The 22811-nt window shown below is 37.5% G+C and overlaps 1 protein-coding gene and 1 pseudogene across 8 annotated transcripts in view; one reads left to right on the top strand and one right to left on the bottom strand.

Moving 5' to 3' along the window:
* PDS5A (PDS5 cohesin associated factor A) overlaps positions 1-22811 on the top strand; it is a 127211-nt gene that overhangs the window by 27547 nt on the left and 76853 nt on the right. For all 8 annotated transcript variants that reach the window (XM_060299245.1, XM_030881086.2, XM_060299244.1 and 5 more), the window contains exon 3: positions 21613-21816. In XM_060299245.1, the coding sequence (XP_060155228.1) occupies positions 21613-21816 (204 nt within the window). The remainder of the gene's footprint in view (positions 1-21612; positions 21817-22811) is intronic.
* LOC115865961 (proline-rich protein 11 pseudogene) lies at positions 6481-7541 on the bottom strand (annotated as a pseudogene).

The following is a 22811-nucleotide window of genomic DNA, read 5'->3' as shown; positions in this document are numbered from 1 at the left end:
TAATATAATTTATTCTTTTAATGCTATTGTAAATGGAATTGTTTTCTTAATTTCATTTTCAGATTTTTCACTCCAAGTATTTAGAAATTTAATTGATTTTTGTATATTGATTTTGTATTATGCAACTTTGCTAAACTTATTAGTTCTAATTGGTTTTAATAAATTCCTTAAGAGGAGTTTTTATGTGCAAAATCATGTAATCTGTGAATAGAGATAACTTTACTTCTTTTCTAATAGATGCCTTTTATGTCTTTATCTGTCCAGCTGCCCTGGCTAGAACCTTCAGTATAATGTCAAACAGGAGTGGTGAAAGCAGACATCCTTGTCTTGTTCTTAATCTTAAGCATCCAGTTTTCCACCTTGAAGTATGATATTGACTGTGGATTTTTCATGAATGCCCTTTATCTTGCTGAGGAATTTCTCTTCTATTCCTAGTTTCTTGAGTATTTTTATCATCAAAGGGTGTCAGATTTTGTGAAATGCTTTTTTGCATCTATTAAGCATCATGTGATTGTTGTTTTTTATTCTACTGATATAATGTATTACATTAATTGATTTTCAAATGTTAAACCAACACTGCATTCTTGGCATAAATCTCACTTGGTTATAATAGAATTCTTTTTATCTGTTGAAGATTTGGTTTGCTAGTATGCTGTTGAAGATTTTTGCATCCATAGTCATAAGAGATACTGGTCTGTAGTTTTCTTGTGATTTTTTTGTCTAGTTTTGGTATCAGGATAATACTGACTTCATAAAATGAGTTGGAAGTGTTTTACCATCTTTCATTGTTGGGAAGACTTCTGGGAAAATTGGTATTCTTTACGTGTTCAGTACAATTCAGCAATAAAGACATCTGGGCCTGGGCTTTTCTTTGTTTCTAGTTTTTGATAATTCAGTCTCTTCCTTTGTTATAGGTTTATTCATATTTTCTTTTTTTTTTTTTTATGTGGTACACGGGCCTCTCACTGCTGTGGCCTCTCCCGTTGCGGAGCACAGGCTCCGGACGCGCAGGCTCAGCGGCCATGGCTCATGGGCCCAGCCGCTCCGTGGCATGCAGGATCCTCCCGGACGGGGGCACGAACCCGTGTCCCCTGCATCAGCAGGCGGACTCTCAACCACTGTGCCACCAGGGAAGCCCTCTATTCTTTTTTAATTGAAGTATAGTTGATTTACAATATTATGTAAGTTTCAGGCATACAACAGTGATTCACAAATTTTAAGGTTCTGTTTCTTAAGTCAGTTTCAGTAGTTTGTGTCTTTCTAGAAATTTATGCACTTCATCTAAGTTATCTAATTTATTGGCATATAATTGTTCATAGAATTTCTTTACAATCCTTTTTGTTTCAGTAAAATCAGTAGTAATAGACCCTCTTTCATTTCTGAATCTAGTAATTTGAGTCTTCTCTCTTTTTTCTTGGTCAGTCGAGCTAAAAGTTTGTCCATTTTGTTTGTTTTCAAAGAACCAGGTTTTGGTTTTCCCTTTCTCTAGCAGTCATCAAGTTCTTCTGGGCAGAAGTATTTTGGGGCAACTGATAATAGGGAGACTTTGCCCAATTCTGCTTCTCTGCCACTATCTAGTCTTTCCCACTGTACCCCTTTTTATCTTGCCCCTAGGGAGGGAATTTCCCTGTACTTACTATTGCTTATTTTCTGGCTCTCACTGCTTGAACCATAATTAAGTCCATCTGTTTTTTACATATATACACTTTGCTTGAACCTCATTATTCCTTTCTTTCTTTTGTCCAAATCTTAATCCATTTAACCTTAAGGAAAGCCAGCTGCTTTTCATTGTGGGTTTTTCATTTTTTGTAGATTATATTCCATTATAGCTTATTAAAAAATATTGTATAATTCCCTGTGCTATACAGTTGTTGTTGCTTATATATGTTACATATAGTAGTTTGTATCTGTTGTTTGTATCAGTATCTGTTAATCCCATACTCCTGATTTCTCCCTCCCCCACCTCTCCTCTGGTAACCACAAGTTTGTTTTCTATGAGTCTGTTGCTGTTTTGTATATAGATTCTTTTTAGATTCCACATATAAGTGATATCATATAGTCTTCGTCTTTCTCTGATTTATTTCACTAAGCATAATATTCTCTAGGTCCATGCATGTTGCTATAAATGACAATATTTCATTCTCTTTTATGGCTGAATAATATTTCTCTGTGTGTGTGTGTGTGCACGTGCGTGACATCTTCTTAAGCCATTTGTCTGTTGATGGGGACTTGGGTTGTTTCTGTGTCCTGGCTATTGTAAAGGGTGCTGCTGTGAACATTGGGGTGCATGTATCTTTTCAATGTTCTGAGTAAAAAGACCTTAAATTATGATTGATCATTTTAAGAATAGAGCAGATGATCCACCTTTATCAAGGAAAGGAAAGTTAGAAAACCGAAAGTTAAATTAATATATTAAAGGCATCTATTAAGCAGCCATGTACCCCCGTCTACATTCTCTACCATAGTCTTCACCTAACTACGTTGTGAGAAAAGTAGGCTTTATGAGCTGGCCTGGGAACATAACCACATATAGTAGTTCTAGCGCTATAATATCGTGTAGTTTCTATAGTATACTCTCTATATATGTATATATTTTATTTTTCTCTAGTCATTTTGGATAACCACTCATATTATACTATACTATATATAATGTATGGATTAAGAATGGTAAGAGGTAGGTAAGAGTGATTAGCCACACAGCCTGGATTTGAATTTTTATGCCCTTGAGCAAATTACTTAGCTTAAGTTTCTCATCTGTTAAATGGGTATGTTAATAATGCCTCCCACAAAGAATCATTGTATTATATGGGTTAATAGTACATTTAAGTTACTTGAAATATGCCCAGCACATAGCAAAAATCAGTAAATGTTAGCCATTAGTACTATTACAAATAATTCACCTATTAAAATATGCTTTTTGAATTGCAGATTTTCTCTATGAGGATCAAACTGTAGAATAACATTGATTTGTGCCATGTTGCCATCACTCGTTTTGTCCTTCTGCCTCACAAGTACTCGGAATTAGAGAACATCTGTGGTTACAATAAACCAAAAGTCAAAACCTCTGAAGCCTCAGTGAAAGTGTCAGACCCTCAGTCTTTAAGGCTAATATTTTAGGACCTTAAGAATTCCCCTTAAAGCTAAAAATAGCTTCCATGATGACTGTCTCTTTTACAGTCAGTGTCCAGGTTATTTTTAGAATCCTAGTATTCAGGGTATTTTTAGAACTCTAGCAGTACCAGCTTATCTTGAAGGTGGAAATAAATGGAGTAAAACATTTCTTGTAATTCAGAAACTTTCAGGAATCTTTGTGAAGTGTAGTTTTGTAGTATATGCTTGTTAAATGGTTTGGGGCTGATAGAATGAGTCTTTAAAATGTAATTTGGTTTAGCCCTTAGGAAGAGTATAGTGAAATGTGTAGCATCTAACTTTTCTATACCACACAATTTAGGTATGAAATAATAACCTTGTCTCATTAAAGAATAGTGACCTTGACTAAGTATATGAGTAACAAAACAAATTGTATCTTCAAGTAGGCTCTATTGGTTTATTAGAAAAATAGGTTATTGAGTTTTTTCCATAGAGTAACTCAATTTGTTAAAATTGAAGTAGCTGTATTGATACTCTGTTGTTTGTTTGTTTTTTGGATTTGACCCATAAGAGAGATCATATGGTATTTGTCTTTCTCTGTCTGACTTATTTCACTTAGTGTCCTCTGAGTCTATCAGTGTTGTTGCAAGTGGCAAGATTTCATTCTTTTCTAATGGCTGAATAATATTCCATACACACACACACACACACACACACATACACACATATGTATGTATACAGAGTCTACAATTTCTTTATCCATTCATCCATCAGTGGACATTAGGTTGTTTCCACATCTTTGCTATTGTAAATAAAGTTGCAATGAACATGAGGTTGCATCTATCTTTTCGAGTTAGTGTTTGTTTTCTTTAGATAAATACCCAGAAATGAAATTGCTGGATCATATGATAGTTCTATTTTTAATTTTTTGTTTTATCTTAATATTAGCACTTAGTCTTGAAATATATATTGATTGCATAGCTATTGACAAATCAGAATTTTAGGGAGATTTCTGTTCTCAGACTTGATCAACCACTGAAGTCTAGAGCGTGTCAAAAAGTACACTAATAGGTTTCATTCCTTTAGAAAGTATGCATTTATATCTTACTTTATAAGACAAATGTAGAGCCCTTAGGAGATTACAATCTTCTTGAGGACACATAATTTTCATACTAATAACTGCAGCAAGGAGACACTGTAAGATAATTGCTTTGTAATTGGTATAGTGTTTTCAGTTCAAAGGAGTCAGTGATTCCTTCAGACTAGAGTGAGTCAAGCAGGGCTTCAAGAAGAGGAAGCAGAATTTGGGCCAAAATTTTAAGAGCAGGTAAGATTTTTTTTTTTTTTGTGGTACACGGGCCTCTCACTGTTGTGGCCTCTCCTGTTGCGGAGCGCAGGCTCGGCGGCCATGGCTTACGGGCCCAGCCGCTCCACGGCATGTGGGATCTTCCCGGACCGGGGCATGAACCCACGTCCCCTGCATCAGCAGGCGGACTCTCAACCACTGCGCCACCAGGGAAGCCCTAGAGCAGGTAAGATTTTAATAAGAGTACTGAGGGGTAGAAGCAATTCTATGACATATTCACATATTTTTTCACCAAGTGTTGAACTCTTTCCTATGCAAAGCTGTAAAGATACTCAGGATGCTTTTTGAAGATAATGAATAAACCTAGTTTGATTGGAGTGGAGAGTGGAAATCAAAATAACATTTTATATTTACATACTATAAATATATACATTTATATATATAAATATATATACACATACCTACACATAAAGGTAAGATAAAATTATAAATTGATTATGGATGTGTTTTTTTTGTATGTTTGCTTTTGCGGTACGCGGGCCTCTCACAGTTGTGGCCTCTCCCGTTGCGGAGCACGGGCTCCAGACGCGCAGGCCCAGCGGCCATGGCTCACGGGCCTAGCCGCTTCGCGGCATGTGGGATCTTCCCAGACCGGTGCACGAACCTGTGTCCCCTGCATCAGCAGGCGGACTCTCGACCACTGCGCCACCAAGGAAGCCCTGATTATGATGTTTTAAATGCCATAAGGTATTACCAGTGGGAAACCATTGTTCTATTGGAGTGACATTAAAATAGATGTTTTAAGAGTAACTTAGAAGCTCTGGGTTTGATTTTGAGACTTAAAGAGACTAAAATCGGGTGTGATGTAATAAAGGCCTAGAGTATGGAGCATTAGAGTATTAATACAGTTTTATCAACTGTTACTAGTATGAAGGTAACTTACTTTTGAGAAGAGTAGTCTGGGCACTTAAGAATACTGAAGTTTTCTTAAAAGGAATTTACAATGTAGGTACAATGGAAAAACATTCTATTTTTTTTTAATTAATTAATTTAATTTTTTGGTTATGCTGGGTCTTAGTTGCAGCAGGCAGGCTCCTTAGCTGTGGCTCCAGGGCTCCTTAGTTTTGGCTCGCCAGCTCCTTAGTTGCAGCATGTAGGCTCCTTAGTTGCGGTATGTGAACTCTTAGTTGCAGCATGCGTGCAGGATCTAGTTCCCTGACTAGGGATTGAACCCGGGCCCCCTGCATTGGGAGCGCGGAGTCCCATCCACTGTACCACCAGGGAAGTCCCACGGTATTCTAATTTTTAAGGTCACATTGGAGTTTTTGCTTCAAGTTCTTTTGGAACAGTTAGGATTGAATGGGGGATGGTTTTACTTCTTAATTGCTTATAGGGAACAGAAATAAAATCTAGAGGGTCTGGTTTTTTTTATTAAGTTTGCAGCACTCAATGAGTGCATGAGCTTTACAGGCTGAAATACTTTGCTTTTCAATTACCTGAGAATACCCAAGATGAATGGGCACCAGGTTATTTTCTTTCTTTCTTTATTTTTTTTTTTGCGTTACGCGGGCCTCTCACTGTTGTGGCCTCTCCCGCTGAGGAGCACAGGCTCCAGACGCACAGGCTCAGCGGCCATGGCTCACGGCCCCAGCCACTCCGCGGCATGTGGGATCTTCCCGGACTGGGGCACGAACCCGCGTCCCCTGCATCGGCAGGCGGACTCTCAACCACTGCTCCACCAGGGAAGCCCCAGGTTATTTTCTTAATGTCATAACTGCACCTATAGAGTAAAAATTAGAGTTATCTAGTTAACTTGAATAACCTCCCCAACCTAAATTGGGTAGTTCCAGGATAAACATCACTTTCGGGATTGCATTTTCCCATCTGTTCTATTATTGATCATATAAACTAGAAAATATCCTAACACTCGCTTTCTGCTACTGTATGGGCTCCATACATACTTTAATTCTTCGAATGAATTATATATTAACATAATTACTTATACATACTACATTAAAAAGAGATTGGGGTAATATTATCTGTATATTTTATGGATCATCATATGGAGTCACGCAGAGGTGGCATCAATTTTGTTCATCAAAGCTGCTTGTAGAAAGTGGCAGAGTTTGAGTTGGGCTTCTAGGGTGAGCCAGCTGAAACTTTCTCTTCAAGGCCTGGGTCATTACTGGGGTCAGCCCAGTTCCTGTTTCCATATTTTCTTTATTGGTAAGTGGAGTTCCACCTGGGCTGCTCTCTACATCGACTTTTCTGAGTAGTTTCCGCAGATCTAACTGGCTTTTACCAGGAGTAATGAAGACATTGTAACTCGAGTTGATAACACTTTGGACTTTCGTTTCAGGGAAACGCACTGCAGGTCAGAGACAGTAACTAGTGGATTCTGTGCCTTTGGTGATGGTGCAAGCTTCCTCCTTTCATCAAAACTCTGTGTCTTCTTTAATTTCACAGTCAGTAGATCTTTAACTGTTATCTGCATGGGTCCACTTTTTTTTAATGGTCCAGCCTCAAGTGCTTTAGTGAGATCAGATTTTCTGAGCAGCAAAGGTGCTGTCAGTGGTGGAGGCAGAGGCGGAGGCAGGGGCGGAGGAAAAGATGACTGGATGGCTGTGACAGTGAGGCAGGAAGTACAGCCCCGGAGTCTCCAGGGGTGGTTAGAGCACATGCAGGCACATTTGTAAGTTTACCACGCATGTGACACATCTGACCACAGCTTGGACAGGAAGAATTTTCTGAGACGGCCTTCAGTGCTTCCTGGAGCTTGCGTAATTCATTTCCCAAAATGAGAAACCATTGTTTTAGACTATGAAGTTCTTGGTGGCAGGATGGTGTCTTTCAATACTTCCAAACTCCGGGCCATGCAGTTCTGAAACCAATTGTATGTAGACCATACTCTATTTGTCCGAAGTTTTACTGAATCTTTAAAATTGGGAAATTTGAAGTTCCAGGATGGTCTTAGCCAGCTTCTGCTAAGGGGTGTATCTGTTGAAGGAATAACCACTCTTTCTGGTGACGGTGGCGGAGGGGGAGGTGTAAGTAGCTTAGACTGAAAGTGAGAGGCTTCTTTTCTTTTGAAAAATCTTTTTGCTTTGGCTTTTAGCTTTATTCTTTGTTGCTTGAACTTGGGCATGGTTTTAGGCTAAGAGTCCAGGGATTCGATGGCGTCCCGGCAGTGGTATCTCCCTCGCCATAAAGAAAAATTCAAAAAATAAAATTAAATTAAAAAATCAAGACATACTATTAATGTGATAATTTAGTCACTATGTCACTTGAACTTTGAGCTTTAGGCCCCAAAGTTGCTCTGATGTGAACACACTTCTAAAATTATCATCAAATGTGTATTAGGTAGACGTAAAATTTTTGTAATTGTGTTTTTTGTTTTTTGGACACACCGCACGGCTTACGGGATGTTAGTTCCCCAACCAGAGATCGAATCCATGCCCCCTCCAGTGAAAGCACGGAGTCCTAACCACTGGACTGCCAGGGAATTCCCTAATTTTTGTAGTTCTAATGGCTTATGCATTAACTATACCCCTGCCTCGCCTGCTTCTCTCAGGTTTCACCTCAAATGTATATTAGATAAAAGGATTTATGTTAAAAATAATTAGGTGAAACCGGAAAGGAGTGCATATTGGCAAATAGCTCAGTGCTCATTCTTTTTTTAATAAATTTATTTTATTTTATTTATTTTTGGCTGCGTTGGGTCTTCGTCGCTGCGTGCGGGCTTTCTCTGTTGCAGCGAGTGGGGGCTCTTCTTTGTTGCGGTGCGTGGGCTTCTCTTGTTGCGGAGCACAGGCTCTAGGTGCATGGGCTTCAGTAGTTGTGGCACACGGGCTTAATTGCTCCGTGGCATGTGGGATCCTCCCAGACCAGGGCTCGAACCCGTGTCCCCTGCATTGACAAGTGGTTTCTTAACCACTGTGCTACCAGGGAAGTCCCTCAGTGCTCATTCTAATCTGGCAGTCCATGTATATATTTACAGAGTGAAGCACCATATTAATATAAAACTATAAGGCTTATTTAACTCCAAAACTTACATGTTTTCATGTGGATTTTATTTTTGTTCTTGAAAGGTTAGTGTACATGTAGAGATTGTCTGAACTAGTCAGTTTATTCATAATTCAGCAAATACTGAGCACTGTGTATAAGGCATAGTTTTATAGATTCTGGTACTACATAAATGAATACATTTTATTGCCTTTGCAAAACTTAAGTCTAGTGCAGGAAAGACAGAGAATAAGCAAGTAAAATATGAGAAAAATGTTGATAACGTAAAAGCATGTGAGAATTAAAATGGTGTCCTGGAAACTATTAGATTAGTAATCTTGAGACCTGGATTTAATTATCAGTCCTAGACCGGCCATTAACCCACTGTATTTCTTCAATTAACAATCCCCCTCCCTACACCTTCTCTTTTTTTTTTTTTTTGACTAAATCACAAGTCTGTTCAATTATTTATTTCTTTATTTTTGGCTGTGTTGGGTGTTCGTTGCTGCGCACAGACTTTCCCTAGTTGTGGCAAGCGGGGGCTACTCTTCGTTGCCATGCGTGGGCTTCTCATTGCAGTGGCTTCTCTTGTTGCGGAGCACAGGCTCTAGGTGCGTGGGCTTCAGTAGTTTTGGCACGTGGGCTTAGTAGTTGTGGCTCACAGGCTCTGGAGTGCAGGCTCAGTAGTTGTGGCACACGGGCTTAGTTGCTCCACGGCATGTGGGATCTTCCCAGACTAGGGCTCGAACCCGTGTCCCCTGCATTGGCAGGCGGATTCTTAACCACTGCACCACCAGGGTAATCCCCTTCTCTTATTTTTAAATGGAAAATTTCTGAAGTCTTTACATTATCTAAAATATGATTAGGGAATTCCCTGGCGGTCCTGTGGTTAGGACTCCTCGCTTCCACTGCAGGGGGCATGGGTTTGATCCCTGGATTAGGAACTAAGATCCCACATTCTGCATGCCAGGTGGTGGCCCTGTCCCCCAAAGGTGATAAGATTAGCTCCTTTAAAAGGAATCTAAGATTCTTATGATACATGTAATTTGTTTTTAACTTTTCCATTTTTCATTATGGAAAAACTTCAACAAAAACAACAGTGAAGAAAAGAGAATAATGAACTCCTGAAGCAAATCTCAGGTAGCATTTCATTACTATTTCAGAATGTATTCCTAAAAAATAGGGCACTATATTTAAAAAAAATCATACTATGATTATCATACCTAAAAATTTATTATTAGCTATTATTATAATTAAAGTAGCCATTAACTATTTTATTAAATGCATATACATATATTATGGTGGATCTTGTGTGTGTGTATATATTTATATGTGAACATATAAAAAGTACATAGAGTTTAACAAGTAACTATAAAGTGAACATATGAACAAAGAAATAGACTATCAACACCTTCAGAATATCATCAGCACCCCCAAAAGTCTAGTGTGTACCTCCCAGTCATAAACTTTTTCTTTCATAACCACTATATAAATGCAGTCTCTCTGGTTTTCTTATAGTGTCACTGTCTATGTACAAATCTCTAAAAATATAGTTTTCTCTAGTTTTAGCTTTGAATTTTATATGAATGGAATCATATAGTATGGTTCCTTGTGTATGCGTCTTTTTCAGTATTATGTTTGAGCTTCATCCATGTTATTGCTTATGTGTTTTTCAATTATTTTCATTGCTGTATACTAAGTACCCTATTGTACTACTTAACCAATCCTCTCTTGCCACTGACTTCTAGTTTTTTGGCTTTTACAAACAACATTGCTATGAATATACTTGTATGCATGTTCTATTGTACATGTACAGGCTGCTTTAGGGCATAGACATAGACATTGGTGAAATTGTTGGGCCATTGGGTGTGCATGTCTTTTACTTGCCGAAAACACCAAAGTGGTTGTAATTAACAATGAATGAGAGTTTTCATTTTCTATGTTGGACTTTTAAAAGTTAATTTTTACCAGTGAGGTTTTAAAGTTCTTTTACTTTACTGTTTTTCCCCCAAGACAGTGCCTTTTTAAAAAAACAGCTGTATTGAGTTATAATTGAAATACAATAGGTTGCACATGTTTGAAGTAGATACTATAATATATATCTAGTCTAGTCTTTGTTACCAGTTCTTAGCAGGGAGCTTCAAAAACCCTTGCAACTTCCTGAGTGATAGGGGTATCTTTGTTATGTTAATGAGGTGACTCTTGACCCCCTTCCTGGAGAGCTTCAGGAAGGGACTGTCAGCAAAATGTTGGAGATTTGGAATTTTCAGCCGACTGGGAGAAGTGGGGGGGAGGCTAGTGACCTAGCTCAATGAAATGATAATGAATTAATTAATTAATTATTCCCACATAAGGAAGCCCAGTAAACCTCTGGAAACCTGGAGGAGCTTCCTGGTTGATGAACACATTGATGTACCAGGAGAGTATTGTGTTAGATCCACCAGGAAAGAACATGGAAGTTATTCATCCCTGCCTTCTCTCCCCAAGATCTTGACCTATGCGTCTCTTCTGTTTAGCTGTTCCTGAGTTATGTCCTTTATAATAAACCTGTAATCATAAGTATAATGCTTTCAGCGAGTTCTGTGAGTCATTCTAGCAAATTACTGAACCTGAGGGTATTGTAGGAAGCCCTAAAGTCATAACTGGCCTATCACAAATGCAGGCGGCCCCCAGGACTTGCATGTGTCATCTGAAGTGCGGGGAGTTTTGTGAAGGAATTTTTTGCTCTTTAACTTGCGGGGTCTGTGCTGACTCCAGGTAGTTAGTGTTAGAACTGAATTGAAATGTAGTACATCCAGTTGGTATCAGAGAGTTGCTGTCAGGGCAAAACAATTTGACAAGTTTTGACGTACATATATAGCCTTGAAACCATCATCACAATCAAGAAAATGAATGGATCTATCTCCCCCATATGTTTCCTTGTGTCCTTTTTTTTTTTTTTTTTTTGCCGTATGCGGGCCTCTCACTGTTGTGGCCTCTCCCGTTGCGGAGCACAGGCTCAGCGGCCATGGCTCACGGGCCCAGCCGCTCCGTGGCATGTGGGATCTTCCCGGACCGGGGCACGAACCCGTGTCCCCTGCATCGGCAGGTGGACTCTCAACCACTGCGCCACCAGGGAAGCCCTCCTTGTGTCCTTTATTAATCTACCCTGCTCCCCATTTGTGTCTGTCTTTTTTGGCTCTGAACACAATGGAATTCCCAATTAAATTGGGAATTATATTCCCAATGGAATACTTCTCAGCACTTGAATGAATTACTGATATGTACAGCATGAATGGATCTCAGATGCATTATGTTAAGTGATAGAGCTAGATCCAAAGAGCAATGTACTGTGTAACTCCATTTATGTGATATTCTGGAATCACAGAATATCACAGATCAGGGGTTGCCAGACAGCACAAATCAGGGGTTGCCAAGGGCTAAGGAAGCAGCTGAGGGTTGACTTCACAGGGACACAAAGGAACTTTTTAGGGTGATGAAGTAGTCTATGCCTTGATTGTAATGTTGGTTACACAACTGTGTATTTGTCAAAATTCGTAGAATGGGACACTAAAAAGTGAATTTTATGTAATTTAACCTCAATAAACCTGTCTTTTAAAAAAAAGGTAAAAAGATTGGAAGAATTTGCTAATGCAGATCGTAAGTTACAGTGGCAGTATTTCAAGCAAAGTGGACTTTAGAACAAGTGATAGTGCCAAGGATAAGAAAAGATACTTGATAATAATAAAGGGGTCACTGCAGTAAGAAAATACAACAGTATATACCTAATAACAGCTTCCACATAGCTGAGAAATTAACAAGTACACATGGAAATTTCAACACTCCTCTTTCAGTAATTGATTAAACAAGTAGGCAGAAATCAGTAGGGTTGTAGAAGAGTTAATGTACCAATGCACTTGACCTAATTGACATTCCATTCAATAACAGCAGAAATACACATTCTTTTCAAGTGCACATGAATCATTCACTAAGACAGATAGCCCATGTGGTGGGCCATTAAACAAATTTCAATACATTTAATATGATTCATATTACATACAGGGGTAATATCACAGGGAGTTTAATGAGAAATTAGTAAGAAAAGATGTCCAGAAAATACCCCAAATATTTGGAAATTAAACAGTATATTTCTGAGTAATACATGAATAAAAGAAGGAATCACAAGGAAAACTAGAAAATATTTTGAACTTCGTAGCAGTGCTTATTGAGAAATTTATTTTGATAAGCATTTAAATGTTCATATTAGAAGAGAACAATCTAGAATCAGTGATAGGCTTCTACCCTGAGAACCTAGGAAAAGAACAGCAAATTAAACCTAAAGAAAGTATTGGGTTGGCCAAAAAGTTAGTTTGGTTTTTTCTGTTAAGATGGCTCCAGTAGCGCTTAGTTGTCTTTAACTTCCTTTGAAACAATTTTGTTAGATTGTATTGTGACAGCTGTCATATCAGTGTGCATTAAAAAAAAAAAAATCTTATCAAAATTGGTGAATTTTTGTGTAGCCATTTTAACATTGAAGATGGAAGAAAAACAACATTTTCAGCATATTATGCTTTATTATTTCAAGCAAGGTAAAAACGCAACTGAAATGCAAAAAAAAGCTTTGTGCAGTGTATGGAGAAGGTGCTGTGACTGATTGAATGTGTCAGAAGTGGTTTGCAAAGTTTCCTGCTGGAGATTTCTTGCAGGTAGACCAGTTGAAGTTGATAGCGATCAAATGTAGACATTAATTGAGAACAATTAACGTTATACCATGTGGGAGATAGCTGACATACTCAAAGTATCCATGTCAAGCGTTGAAAATCATTTGCATGAGCTTAGTTATGTTAATTGCTTTGGTGTTCAGGTTCCATGTAAGTTAAGTGGGGGGTGGGGGGGTGGGAACCTTTCGGCCGTATTTTTGCATGCCGTTCTCTATTTAAATGTAACGAAAACGTTCTGTTTTTAAAACAAATTGTGACGGGCGATGAAAAGTGGATACTGTACAATAATGTGGAATGGAAGAGATTGTGGGGCAAGCGAAATGAACCACCACGAACCACGTTAAAAGCCGGTCTTCATCCAAAGAAGGTGATGTTGTGTATATGGTGGGATTGGAAGGGAGTCCTCTATTATGAGCTCCTTCCAGAAAACCAAATGATGAATTGCAACAAGTACTGCTCCAAATTAGACCAACTGAAAGCAGCACTTGACGAAGAAAAGCATCTGGAATTAGTCAACAGAAAACGCATAATCTTCCATCAGGATAACACAAGACTGTGTTTCTTTGATGACCAGGCAAAAGCTGTTACAGCTCGGCTGGGAAGTTCTGATTCATCTGCCGTATTCACCAGACATTGCACCTTTGGATTTCCATTTATTTTGGTCTTTACAAAATTCTCTTAATGGAAAAAATTTCAATTCCCTGGAAGACTGTAAAAGGCACCTGGAACAGTTCTTTGCTCAAAAAGAGTAAAAGTTTTGGGAAGATGGAATTATGAAGTTGCCTGAAAAATGGCAGAAAGTAGTGGAACAAAAGGGCGAATACGTTGTTCAATAAACTTCTTGGTGAAAATGAAAAATGTGTCTTTTATTTTTACTTTTAAAACTGACAGAACTTTTGGGCCAACCCAGTAGAAAGCAGGACATAGTAAAGGTAAGAATGGGGATCAATCAAATAGAAAATGCGCAGACAGTAGACAAAACTAATAATGCCAAATTTGGTTCTTTGAAAAGATAATAAAATTGGCAAAACCGCTGTTAGATCAGGTTTCTCCACCTTGGCTCTGTTGACTTTTACAGCCTGATAATTGTGGGGAGCTGTCCTATCCCTGGTCTCTACCCCTAGATGCCAGTAGAGCCCCTTTTCCCAGTTGTGACAACTAAAAATGTCTACAGACATTGGCAGATATCCCCTGGAGGTGGGTGGCAAATTCACGCCTCCTCGAGACCACTACATTAGAACAACCAAGATAAAAAAGGGGGGGCAAGGGGGAAAAAATAAAAAGTAAAAAAAAGAAAGAAGACAAAAATTAGCAATATCAGTGAAAAAAGAAACATCAGTTTAGATTTTATAGTCATTAAAAAGGTAATAAAGGCATATTATAAGCAAGTTAATGCTAGTAAATTCAGTATCCTAAATGAAATAGATATATTTCTGGAAAAATGCAAATTACCGAAACTGACTTAAGATGAAATAGAAAACCCGATAGCTTTATACTGATTTTAACTATTATACATTGCAGGTGATAACTGGTCACTTAGCTTTTGGCAAATGTTGTGATTGATTATCACTCCTGCTCAAGGTCAAGAAATATTCACTTAGGAGCTACTCTGTGCTAGGCAAAGGGCTAGGCACTCAGTGTACAGTTTTTGTTTTTGTTTTTTGCCGCTCCACACAGCATGAGGGATCTTAGTTCCCCAACCAGGGATGGAACCTGTGCCCCCTGCAGTGGAAGAGCAAAGTCTTAACCATTGGACCGCCAGGGAAGTCCCACCTTATACTGGTTTTATTTTATTTTTAAAATTTTATTTATTTATTTTTGTCTGCATTGGGTATTCGTTGCTGCGCGTGGGCTTTCTCTAGTTGTGGCGAGCAGGGGCTATTCTTCATTGCGGTGTGCCGGCTTCTCATTGTGGTGGCTTCTCTTGTTGCGGAGCACAGGCTCTGGGCGCGTGGGCTTCAGTAGTTGTGGCACGTGGGCTCAGTATTTGTGGCTCAAGGGCTCTAGAGCACAGGCTTAGTAGCTGTGGTGCACAGGCTTAGTTGCTCTGGGGCATCTGGGATCTTCTCGGACCAGGGCTCGAACCTATGTCCCCTGCATTGGCAGGCAGATTCTTAACCACTGCACCACCAGGGAAGTCCCTTTATACTGATTTTAGAAACTAGATTTGCAACTAAAAACTTTCCCACAAATAAAGACCCTGATGACTTCATTGATGAATTCTATTAAACACTTAAGGTAAAAAGCATACTAGTCCGACACAAACTAAGCGAACAGGAAGAGTGAACACTTCCAGCTCACTTTATATGGCCAATATTACCTTGATACCAAAGCAAAACATATTACAAGAAAAGAAATCTGCAGACCAAGAGCCTAAATGAACAACAAAATATTAGCAGGGGAGATCCAGCCAGCCAAACCAAACAAACCAAAAATAGGAAAAACAAAAAAACCCCACCGCACACATGCGAAACATAGTGCACCCCCAATGACCACCATGTCAGGTTTATTCCAGGAGTGCAAATTTGGTTTAATATTTGAAAATCAGTCAATTTATTTGCACATATTAACACTAGTGTAAATTGGGAAAAACATGTTATCATCCCTACAGATGTGGGAAAAGTATCTGAAAAAAAATCTTCATAAAAACTAACAGCACCTTAGGAATAGAAGGTAAAACTTTCTCAACCTGATAAAAAGGCATCTACAGAAACCCATTAACTTAATATGTAATGGTGAAAGACTGAATGCTTTCTAAGATCTCAAAAGAGGCAAAAATGTCTGCTCTCACTTTTGTTCAGTATCGTGGTTTTGCTAGCACAATAAGGAAAAGAAAAGGCATACAAATTAGAGAAGATAAAATTAAACTGTCCTTTTTTGTTAATGATATTGCATTTATAGAAAATCCTGAGAAATGCATAAACAAGCTACTAGAACCAGTAAAGCTGTGTAGCAGTGTGAAAGGCTCAGTATGCAAAAATTGACTGCCTATATGTAATAGGAACCAGCAATTGGAAAATGCAAAGTTTTTAAAATTCGCAGTAGCATCCATAAGGTAAATAGTTGGAAGTAACAAAATATAAAAGACCAATACACTGAAAACTACATAATAAATGCTGGAAGACATTTTTTTCCACTCAACAAACTTTTATTGAGTATATGTCAAACCAAAGTCTTCGTGCCAAAGGTATAGAAATAAACAGGGTGCAGCCATAGCCCTAGGAGAGACAATAAATAGGAAAGCAGAAAGCACAGTGAGATAAGCATTGTGATGGAAGTGCAACATAGAGAGTATCCTTCCAGAAGGATGCAGTGATTGTCCCAATATTCAGTCAGTCTGGAAGAGAAAAACCTAAATCAGTGGAGACATATACCATATTTGTGGATCAGAGAACTCAGTATTATTAAAATGTCAGTTCTCTTACCATTGTTTTCCGTTGCATGTCCTTGGCCACCAATGGGATTTAGTCCCCCATTTTTTTGACTATTTGGGTTTCTTTCAAAAAGTGCTTAGCCTAGCAAGTCATTTGTCCATTTTACAATTGGCTTTTCTCTTCCTTACTGAATTGTAGGAGTTCTTTACATATATTTAGATAGGTTCTTTGTTGGTTATGCGTGTCACAAGTATCTACTTTCATTAAGTGGCATGTCTTTTTGAAAACTTTAGTGATATCTTTGATGAATGCACATTAACTTTAGTTTATGGAAAGAATCAATCCATAGCTAGTGCTTTTTGTGTCTTGATTTAAGAAATCCTTCCTGCTCAAGATCATAAAGATATTCAATTTTTTTTTTGCTGCATTGGGTCTTCATTGCTGCGTGCAGGCTTTCTCTAGTTGCGGCGAGTGGGAGCTCCTCTTCCTTGTGGTGCATGGGCTTCTCATTGTGGTGGCTTCTCTTGTTGCAGAGCACGGGCTCTAGGTGCGCGGGCTTCGGTAATTGTGGCACGCAGACTCAGTAGCATTGGCACACGGGCTTAGCTGTTCTGAGGCATGTGGGATCTTCCTGGACCAGGGCTGGAACCTGTGTCCCCTGCATTGGCAGGCAGATTCTTAACCAATGTGCCACCAGGGAAGTCCCTCTTATTATGAATTTATTTATTTATTTTTGGCTGCGTTGGGTCTTTGCTGCTGTGCACAGGCTTTCTCAAGTTGCGGAGAGTGGGGGCTATTCTTCCTTGTGGTGCACGGGCTTCTCATTGCGGTGGCTTCTCTTGTTGTGGACCATGGGCTCTAGGGGCGTGGGCTTCAGTAGGTGTGGCACACGGGCTCAGTAGTTGTGGCTCGTGGACTCTACAGCTCAGGCTTAGTAGTTGTGGTGCATGGGCTTAGTTGTTCCGCAGCATATGGGATCTTCTCGGACCAGGGAATGAACCTGTGACCCCTGCATTGGCAGGCGGATTCTTAACCACTGCGCCACCAGGGAAGTCCCCCTCTTAATTTTTAAGAACTTTCTTAGATGTCCCTTTCAAATTTAGATTTTTATTCCACTGGGAATTAATTTTTTTTGGTAGGTTCTAAAGTGGTCTGTTTTTACCATTACTTTTGGGCTTGGAAAATGTTATTGATATTTTCTGTGGTATGGTTTAGGAATATGTGCTATAAAAATCCTCATTAACATTTTGAAGGCTCTCTGGATTTTAATGATGTTCAGTTTATTGAATATTTTCTTCATAATCTTTTATAACTAATTAAAGAAAACTAAGTATAAAAGAAATGGCAAAACAGCTTTTCAGAATAATTTGTCTACCTGAAAAGTTGACTGTGCTGACATTTTTCCTTTGAAATATTTCTAACAATTTGTAAATTGCTGATTTGGGGACCACATAGACACGTTTTGCTTGTCCCTCACAATGGTATGAACTTTTTGGAGTTGCTGAAATTCTCAAGTCGGATGATTTCACTTAACCTTTTATTGTGTCCTGATCAACTGAATGATTTTGCAGTACTAGGTCTGCATTCTCACCTGGCAACAATTAGCTGAAACCAGCTCTTGTCTTTGGATGGGGCATGTGCTCTCCATTTCTCCCAAGTGGTTATTTCCATTTCCCTCCCCTTGAGTTGTGACCCCTGCTATAGACCTATGTTTAGACTATATTTACTTAAAAATTCTAAACAAATTTCGAGCAACAGACATAATGTACTGATTGTCTAGAACTGATGAAGTTTTTTGCCAGAATGGTAGGGACATATGGGTCATATTTTTAAAAATATACATGATATATATTATCAGAGTAGATGTTAAAAAGACATTTCATGAATTTAAAAAAATTTTATTGAAGTATAGTTGATTTACAGTGTTGTGTTAATTTCTGCTATACAGCAAAGTGATTCAGTTATACATATACTTTTTCATATTCTTTTCCATTATGGTTTATCACAGGATATTGAATATAGCTCCCTGTGCTATACAGTAGGACCTTGTTGTTGATCCATTCTATATAAACTAGTTTGCATCTGCTAATCCCAAACTCCCAATCCTCCCCCACGCAAAGCTTCCTAGCTTTTATGAGGGGTAGCAATGGTTTACAAACTTATTTTAGTCTTAAGGTATTGTACTGCCCAAATACAGAAGGTCAATATATAAAGCTAATGAAAAGCCAGCTGCTCAGAGGCAAGCAACTGAGAGACCCTGGGCATGTGCCCGTCACACCACTCCTTTTGGCTGTCTTGTTGCCTCTACCAGGGCTACTAGGAACCTCAAAGTTGGAACATGGTTGAAACAGCTGTTCTGGAAAATCTCCCAAGTAGCTCAAGTCATATTGGAAACTTGCACCCCAAACCTTAAAAACAAAAGTTCGTTTTACCTAATCAAATTGCGTCCTTATAATTTTGTAATATTTCAGACATTCATAGGGAATAATAAGACAAACATTTATGTACCTACCACTCACCTTTATCAAATCTTAACATTTTACTTTGTTGCTTTGGTTTTTTTATTTTAATTGGAGTATAGTTGATTTACAATGTTGTGTTTCTGTTGTATAGCAAAGTGAATCAGTTACACATATTACATATATCCACTCTTTTTTTAGATTCTGTTCCCATATAGGTCATTACAGAGTATTGAGTAGAGTTCCTTGTGCTACACAGTGGGTCCTTACTAGTTATCTGTTTTATATATAGTAGTGTGTATATGTCAATCCCAATCTCCCAATTTATCATTCTCCGCCTTTCCCCCCTGGTAACTATAAGATTGTTTTCTACATCTGTGACTCTATTTCTGTTTTGTAGATAAGTTCATTTGTACCATTTTTTTAGATTCCACATATAAGTGATAATCATATGATATTTGTCTTTCTGCATCTGACTTCACTCAGTATGACAGTCTCGGTCCATCTGTGTTGCTGCAAATGGTATTATTTTATTCTTTTTTTGTGGCTGAGTATTATTCCATTGTATATATGTACCACATTTCTTTATCCATTCCTCTGTCAATGGCATTTAGGTTGCTTCCATGTCTATTGTAAACAGTGCTGCAGTAAACATTGGGGTGCATGTATCTTTTCAAATCGTGGTTTGCTCCGGGTCATGAATTTTAATGTTCTTTCAAAAAAAAGTTTGCAAGCTTACTATATGCCAGTCGTGTTCTAGTCATTGAGGATACAACTGTTAACAAAACAGATAAAAATTCTTTTCCTGACAAGAGTTAGGTGAAAGAAACAAATGACTTCTAAAACTGGAAAACATTTTTCTCAGCTATATGTTAATGTTAAAATCAAGTGGAATAAACACAAATATTTCAAAACATGTTAAAAGAAATAAAGCTCTGGATGAAGTAATAGTAGTGTAATAAATAATAATTTTAAAAAGAACATCTGGTCCTTGGGAATTCGCTAGGATTCAAAACTTTCAGAAGGGAATGCACCACACACATTGTCATAAAATATAGACAAGTATAATATGAATGGCTTAACCTGGGAAAAACAACACAGATGTGGATGACTGTAAATCACTATGCCATATGCATTTCTGATTTAAAAGGTTTTAAAGTAGAATTAGAATACTTTATAAATGTGATTTTATTTCCATATTATTAACATCTCTATATCAAACTAGTGATGCACAGATAAAATCAGAAGATTTTATATATTAAAATCAGAAAAAGAATAATACATCTTCCCCACCCCCGATTAATATTTAACATTATTTGTTAAAAAAATTTTTAAAAGACAAGTCTTATTTGGTGAACTTTCATTTCAACTATTAATATATGTATGTTTGTCCCATATCATGTGGTAAATGTGTTCTTTTTTAATTTTGACTTTTGATATAATTGCTGACTTGGAAAAGTTGCAAGAATAGTAGAGAGCTCCTGTATTCTCCAGATGTTGACTGTTTCCACTTTTACTGTTCCCTTCCTCCTTCCCCACCCCCAAGCTCTGTATGAGCACAAAGCCATTTATAATAAAATCACCGAATTCAGTTCTTTAAGATGCCATTCCTGACATTTGTATTTAGGCTCATAAGGAATAGTGATTTACAGTCATCCTCATCTGTGTTGTTTTTTCCAGGTTAGGTCATTCATACTATACCTGTCTATATTTTAGGACAGTGTATGTTATACATTAAAATTGGATTATAATTAGAAAACCAGTCAGTGGGATTTACTCTCATAACAGAATTAGGTGGAAAACATCACTTCAGTAGACACAGAAAAAAGTATTTGAAAAAACCCAGCACTTACGATAAAAAGTCTTGTCAAAATAGAAATAGAAGTACACCTTCAATATTTGAGAATGGTGACTGGTTAGGTGAAGTCTGATTTATTTAAAGAAGAATTTTGATGGCATGAGGAAATAATCATGATTGGATAAATGAATAAGGAATGACTATATGGTTATTTGCATCTTTACAGAGAAAACAGACCAGCGTAAAATACACAAAAACATAAATAGTGGTTATTTTCTGGGGTTGAGAAATTATGGATTTTTTCATTATACTTTTTTTGCCTTTTAGAGTGATTCTAAAATGTGCATTTGTTAATTTTGAAACCATAAATAAGAACAGAGGTTATTTTATAATTAAGGCTTTTAATCAGAAGTACAACTACATAAAAATATTTAAACATGGCTTTCTATTGTGAATTGCAAAACCCATTAAAGTGTGAAATGAAATAGTTTTAAGGAGCCTAAATCAAGGCAGCTTTGATGATAAAATGTACAAGAAACATAATTGATGAGGTTGCAAAATAACAAATGATTTGCTTATCCATATGAAGCCATGAACTTTTTACCTGGGGCTAGATATAATATAATAACGAGAGTCTTTAGTTCTTCGTAAACCTGGTACAAATGCAGATAATGTATCTATCAGTAATCCAAAAGTTGGCATTTGTTCACGCTTGGAATCTTTACTCGAATTCTTAAATGAAGATGTACAAAAATTGATTGTGAATCCTCTGATGGTAACTGATTGCTAGTCTGTGTTGTAATGGAGATGATTAAATATATATACTCCACTGGTTTCTAAATATCAAGAGTTGATTATATTTTTCTTCTATATATTTTTGCAGATGGTAGTCAAAACTTTTATGGATATGGATCAGGATTCAGAAGATGAAAAACAGCAGTATCTCCCACTAGCCTTGCATCTAGCATCTGAATTTTTTCTCAGGAATCCCAATAAAGATGTGCGTCTCCTTGTAGCATGCTGTTTGGCTGACATCTTTAGAATCTATGCCCCAGAAGCTCCATATACTTCCCATGATAAACTTAAGGTAAATACAATCTTTACAAAATTGGTTTACTTTTATAGTTTAGCTTACTACCCTTAGGAACATAGGTTTCATTTTAATCATCCTGTGACCGTAAGAAGATTATATCATAAGTTCTAAAACTAATTAATTATTCATTCAATTAATATTGAGTATCCACAAAAATGATTGGTATTTTTATGTGGCATTAAAAGGTATGGATCAAAACTAGTCCCTGTCTGCTCATATCTAACCTTCAGGCATATCCATCTGAAAGCCCAGATGGCTGAATTGAAGGGGGGATGGTGGATGAATGACACTTTTCAAAACAACTATATAACAGAATTTACACATTCAAATGACTGTTTTCCCCTGCAAGTTATATTATATGCAAAACTGTATGATCATCTTGATGGTTCTGCCTTTGTTAGAAATGTTTGAGGAACTCCTCTTTTGAGTTGATCTCTTGAGCTGATTTCGTATTTTGAATACTTTTATACTTTAATCCTTTGGATTGCTTTCTTTTAAATAGTCCTAAAATCAGTTTGTTCCATACTGATACTATTTGGGGTTAAAACTTCTAAAGAAAGCTTATTAAGAAATGGAGCACTATTGTTGTGGAAAGTACAACCCTTGGACCAGTCTATTATTGCTTTTGTTCCACACAACTTTGTAGTCACTCATCAAATTCAAAACTAGGTACTGAAAATTACTGTTTAATTTGGGAAATTATAATGGGAGACTCATATCCAGGTACTTAAACTGAAGATAACTGCCATAATACAAGATGAAGATAGTGAATAAAGTTCTGTACTAGAAGGGTAGCAAGATATAGAACCTATGGTCCTCTCAGAATGAGAAAGCCTAAAGATTTGTGGCAGTAATAATCTTTATTTTTGCTTCTAAAGAATGTAATTTTAGGTGATTTGCTGTTTTCCAGATATTTTAAGTAATGGACTAGGCCAGTCCCAAGTCATTGGCTAAAGAGAATTTTCTTTTATTGTCTATAATGGAGAATA

Source organism: Globicephala melas, chromosome 5 (genome assembly GCF_963455315.2).
Source record: "Globicephala melas chromosome 5, mGloMel1.2, whole genome shotgun sequence".
NCBI classification, from domain to species: domain Eukaryota; kingdom Metazoa; phylum Chordata; class Mammalia; order Artiodactyla; family Delphinidae; genus Globicephala; species Globicephala melas.
The sequence above is the reverse complement of the archived record's forward strand: the minus strand, read 5'-3'. Positions and strand labels throughout refer to the sequence as shown.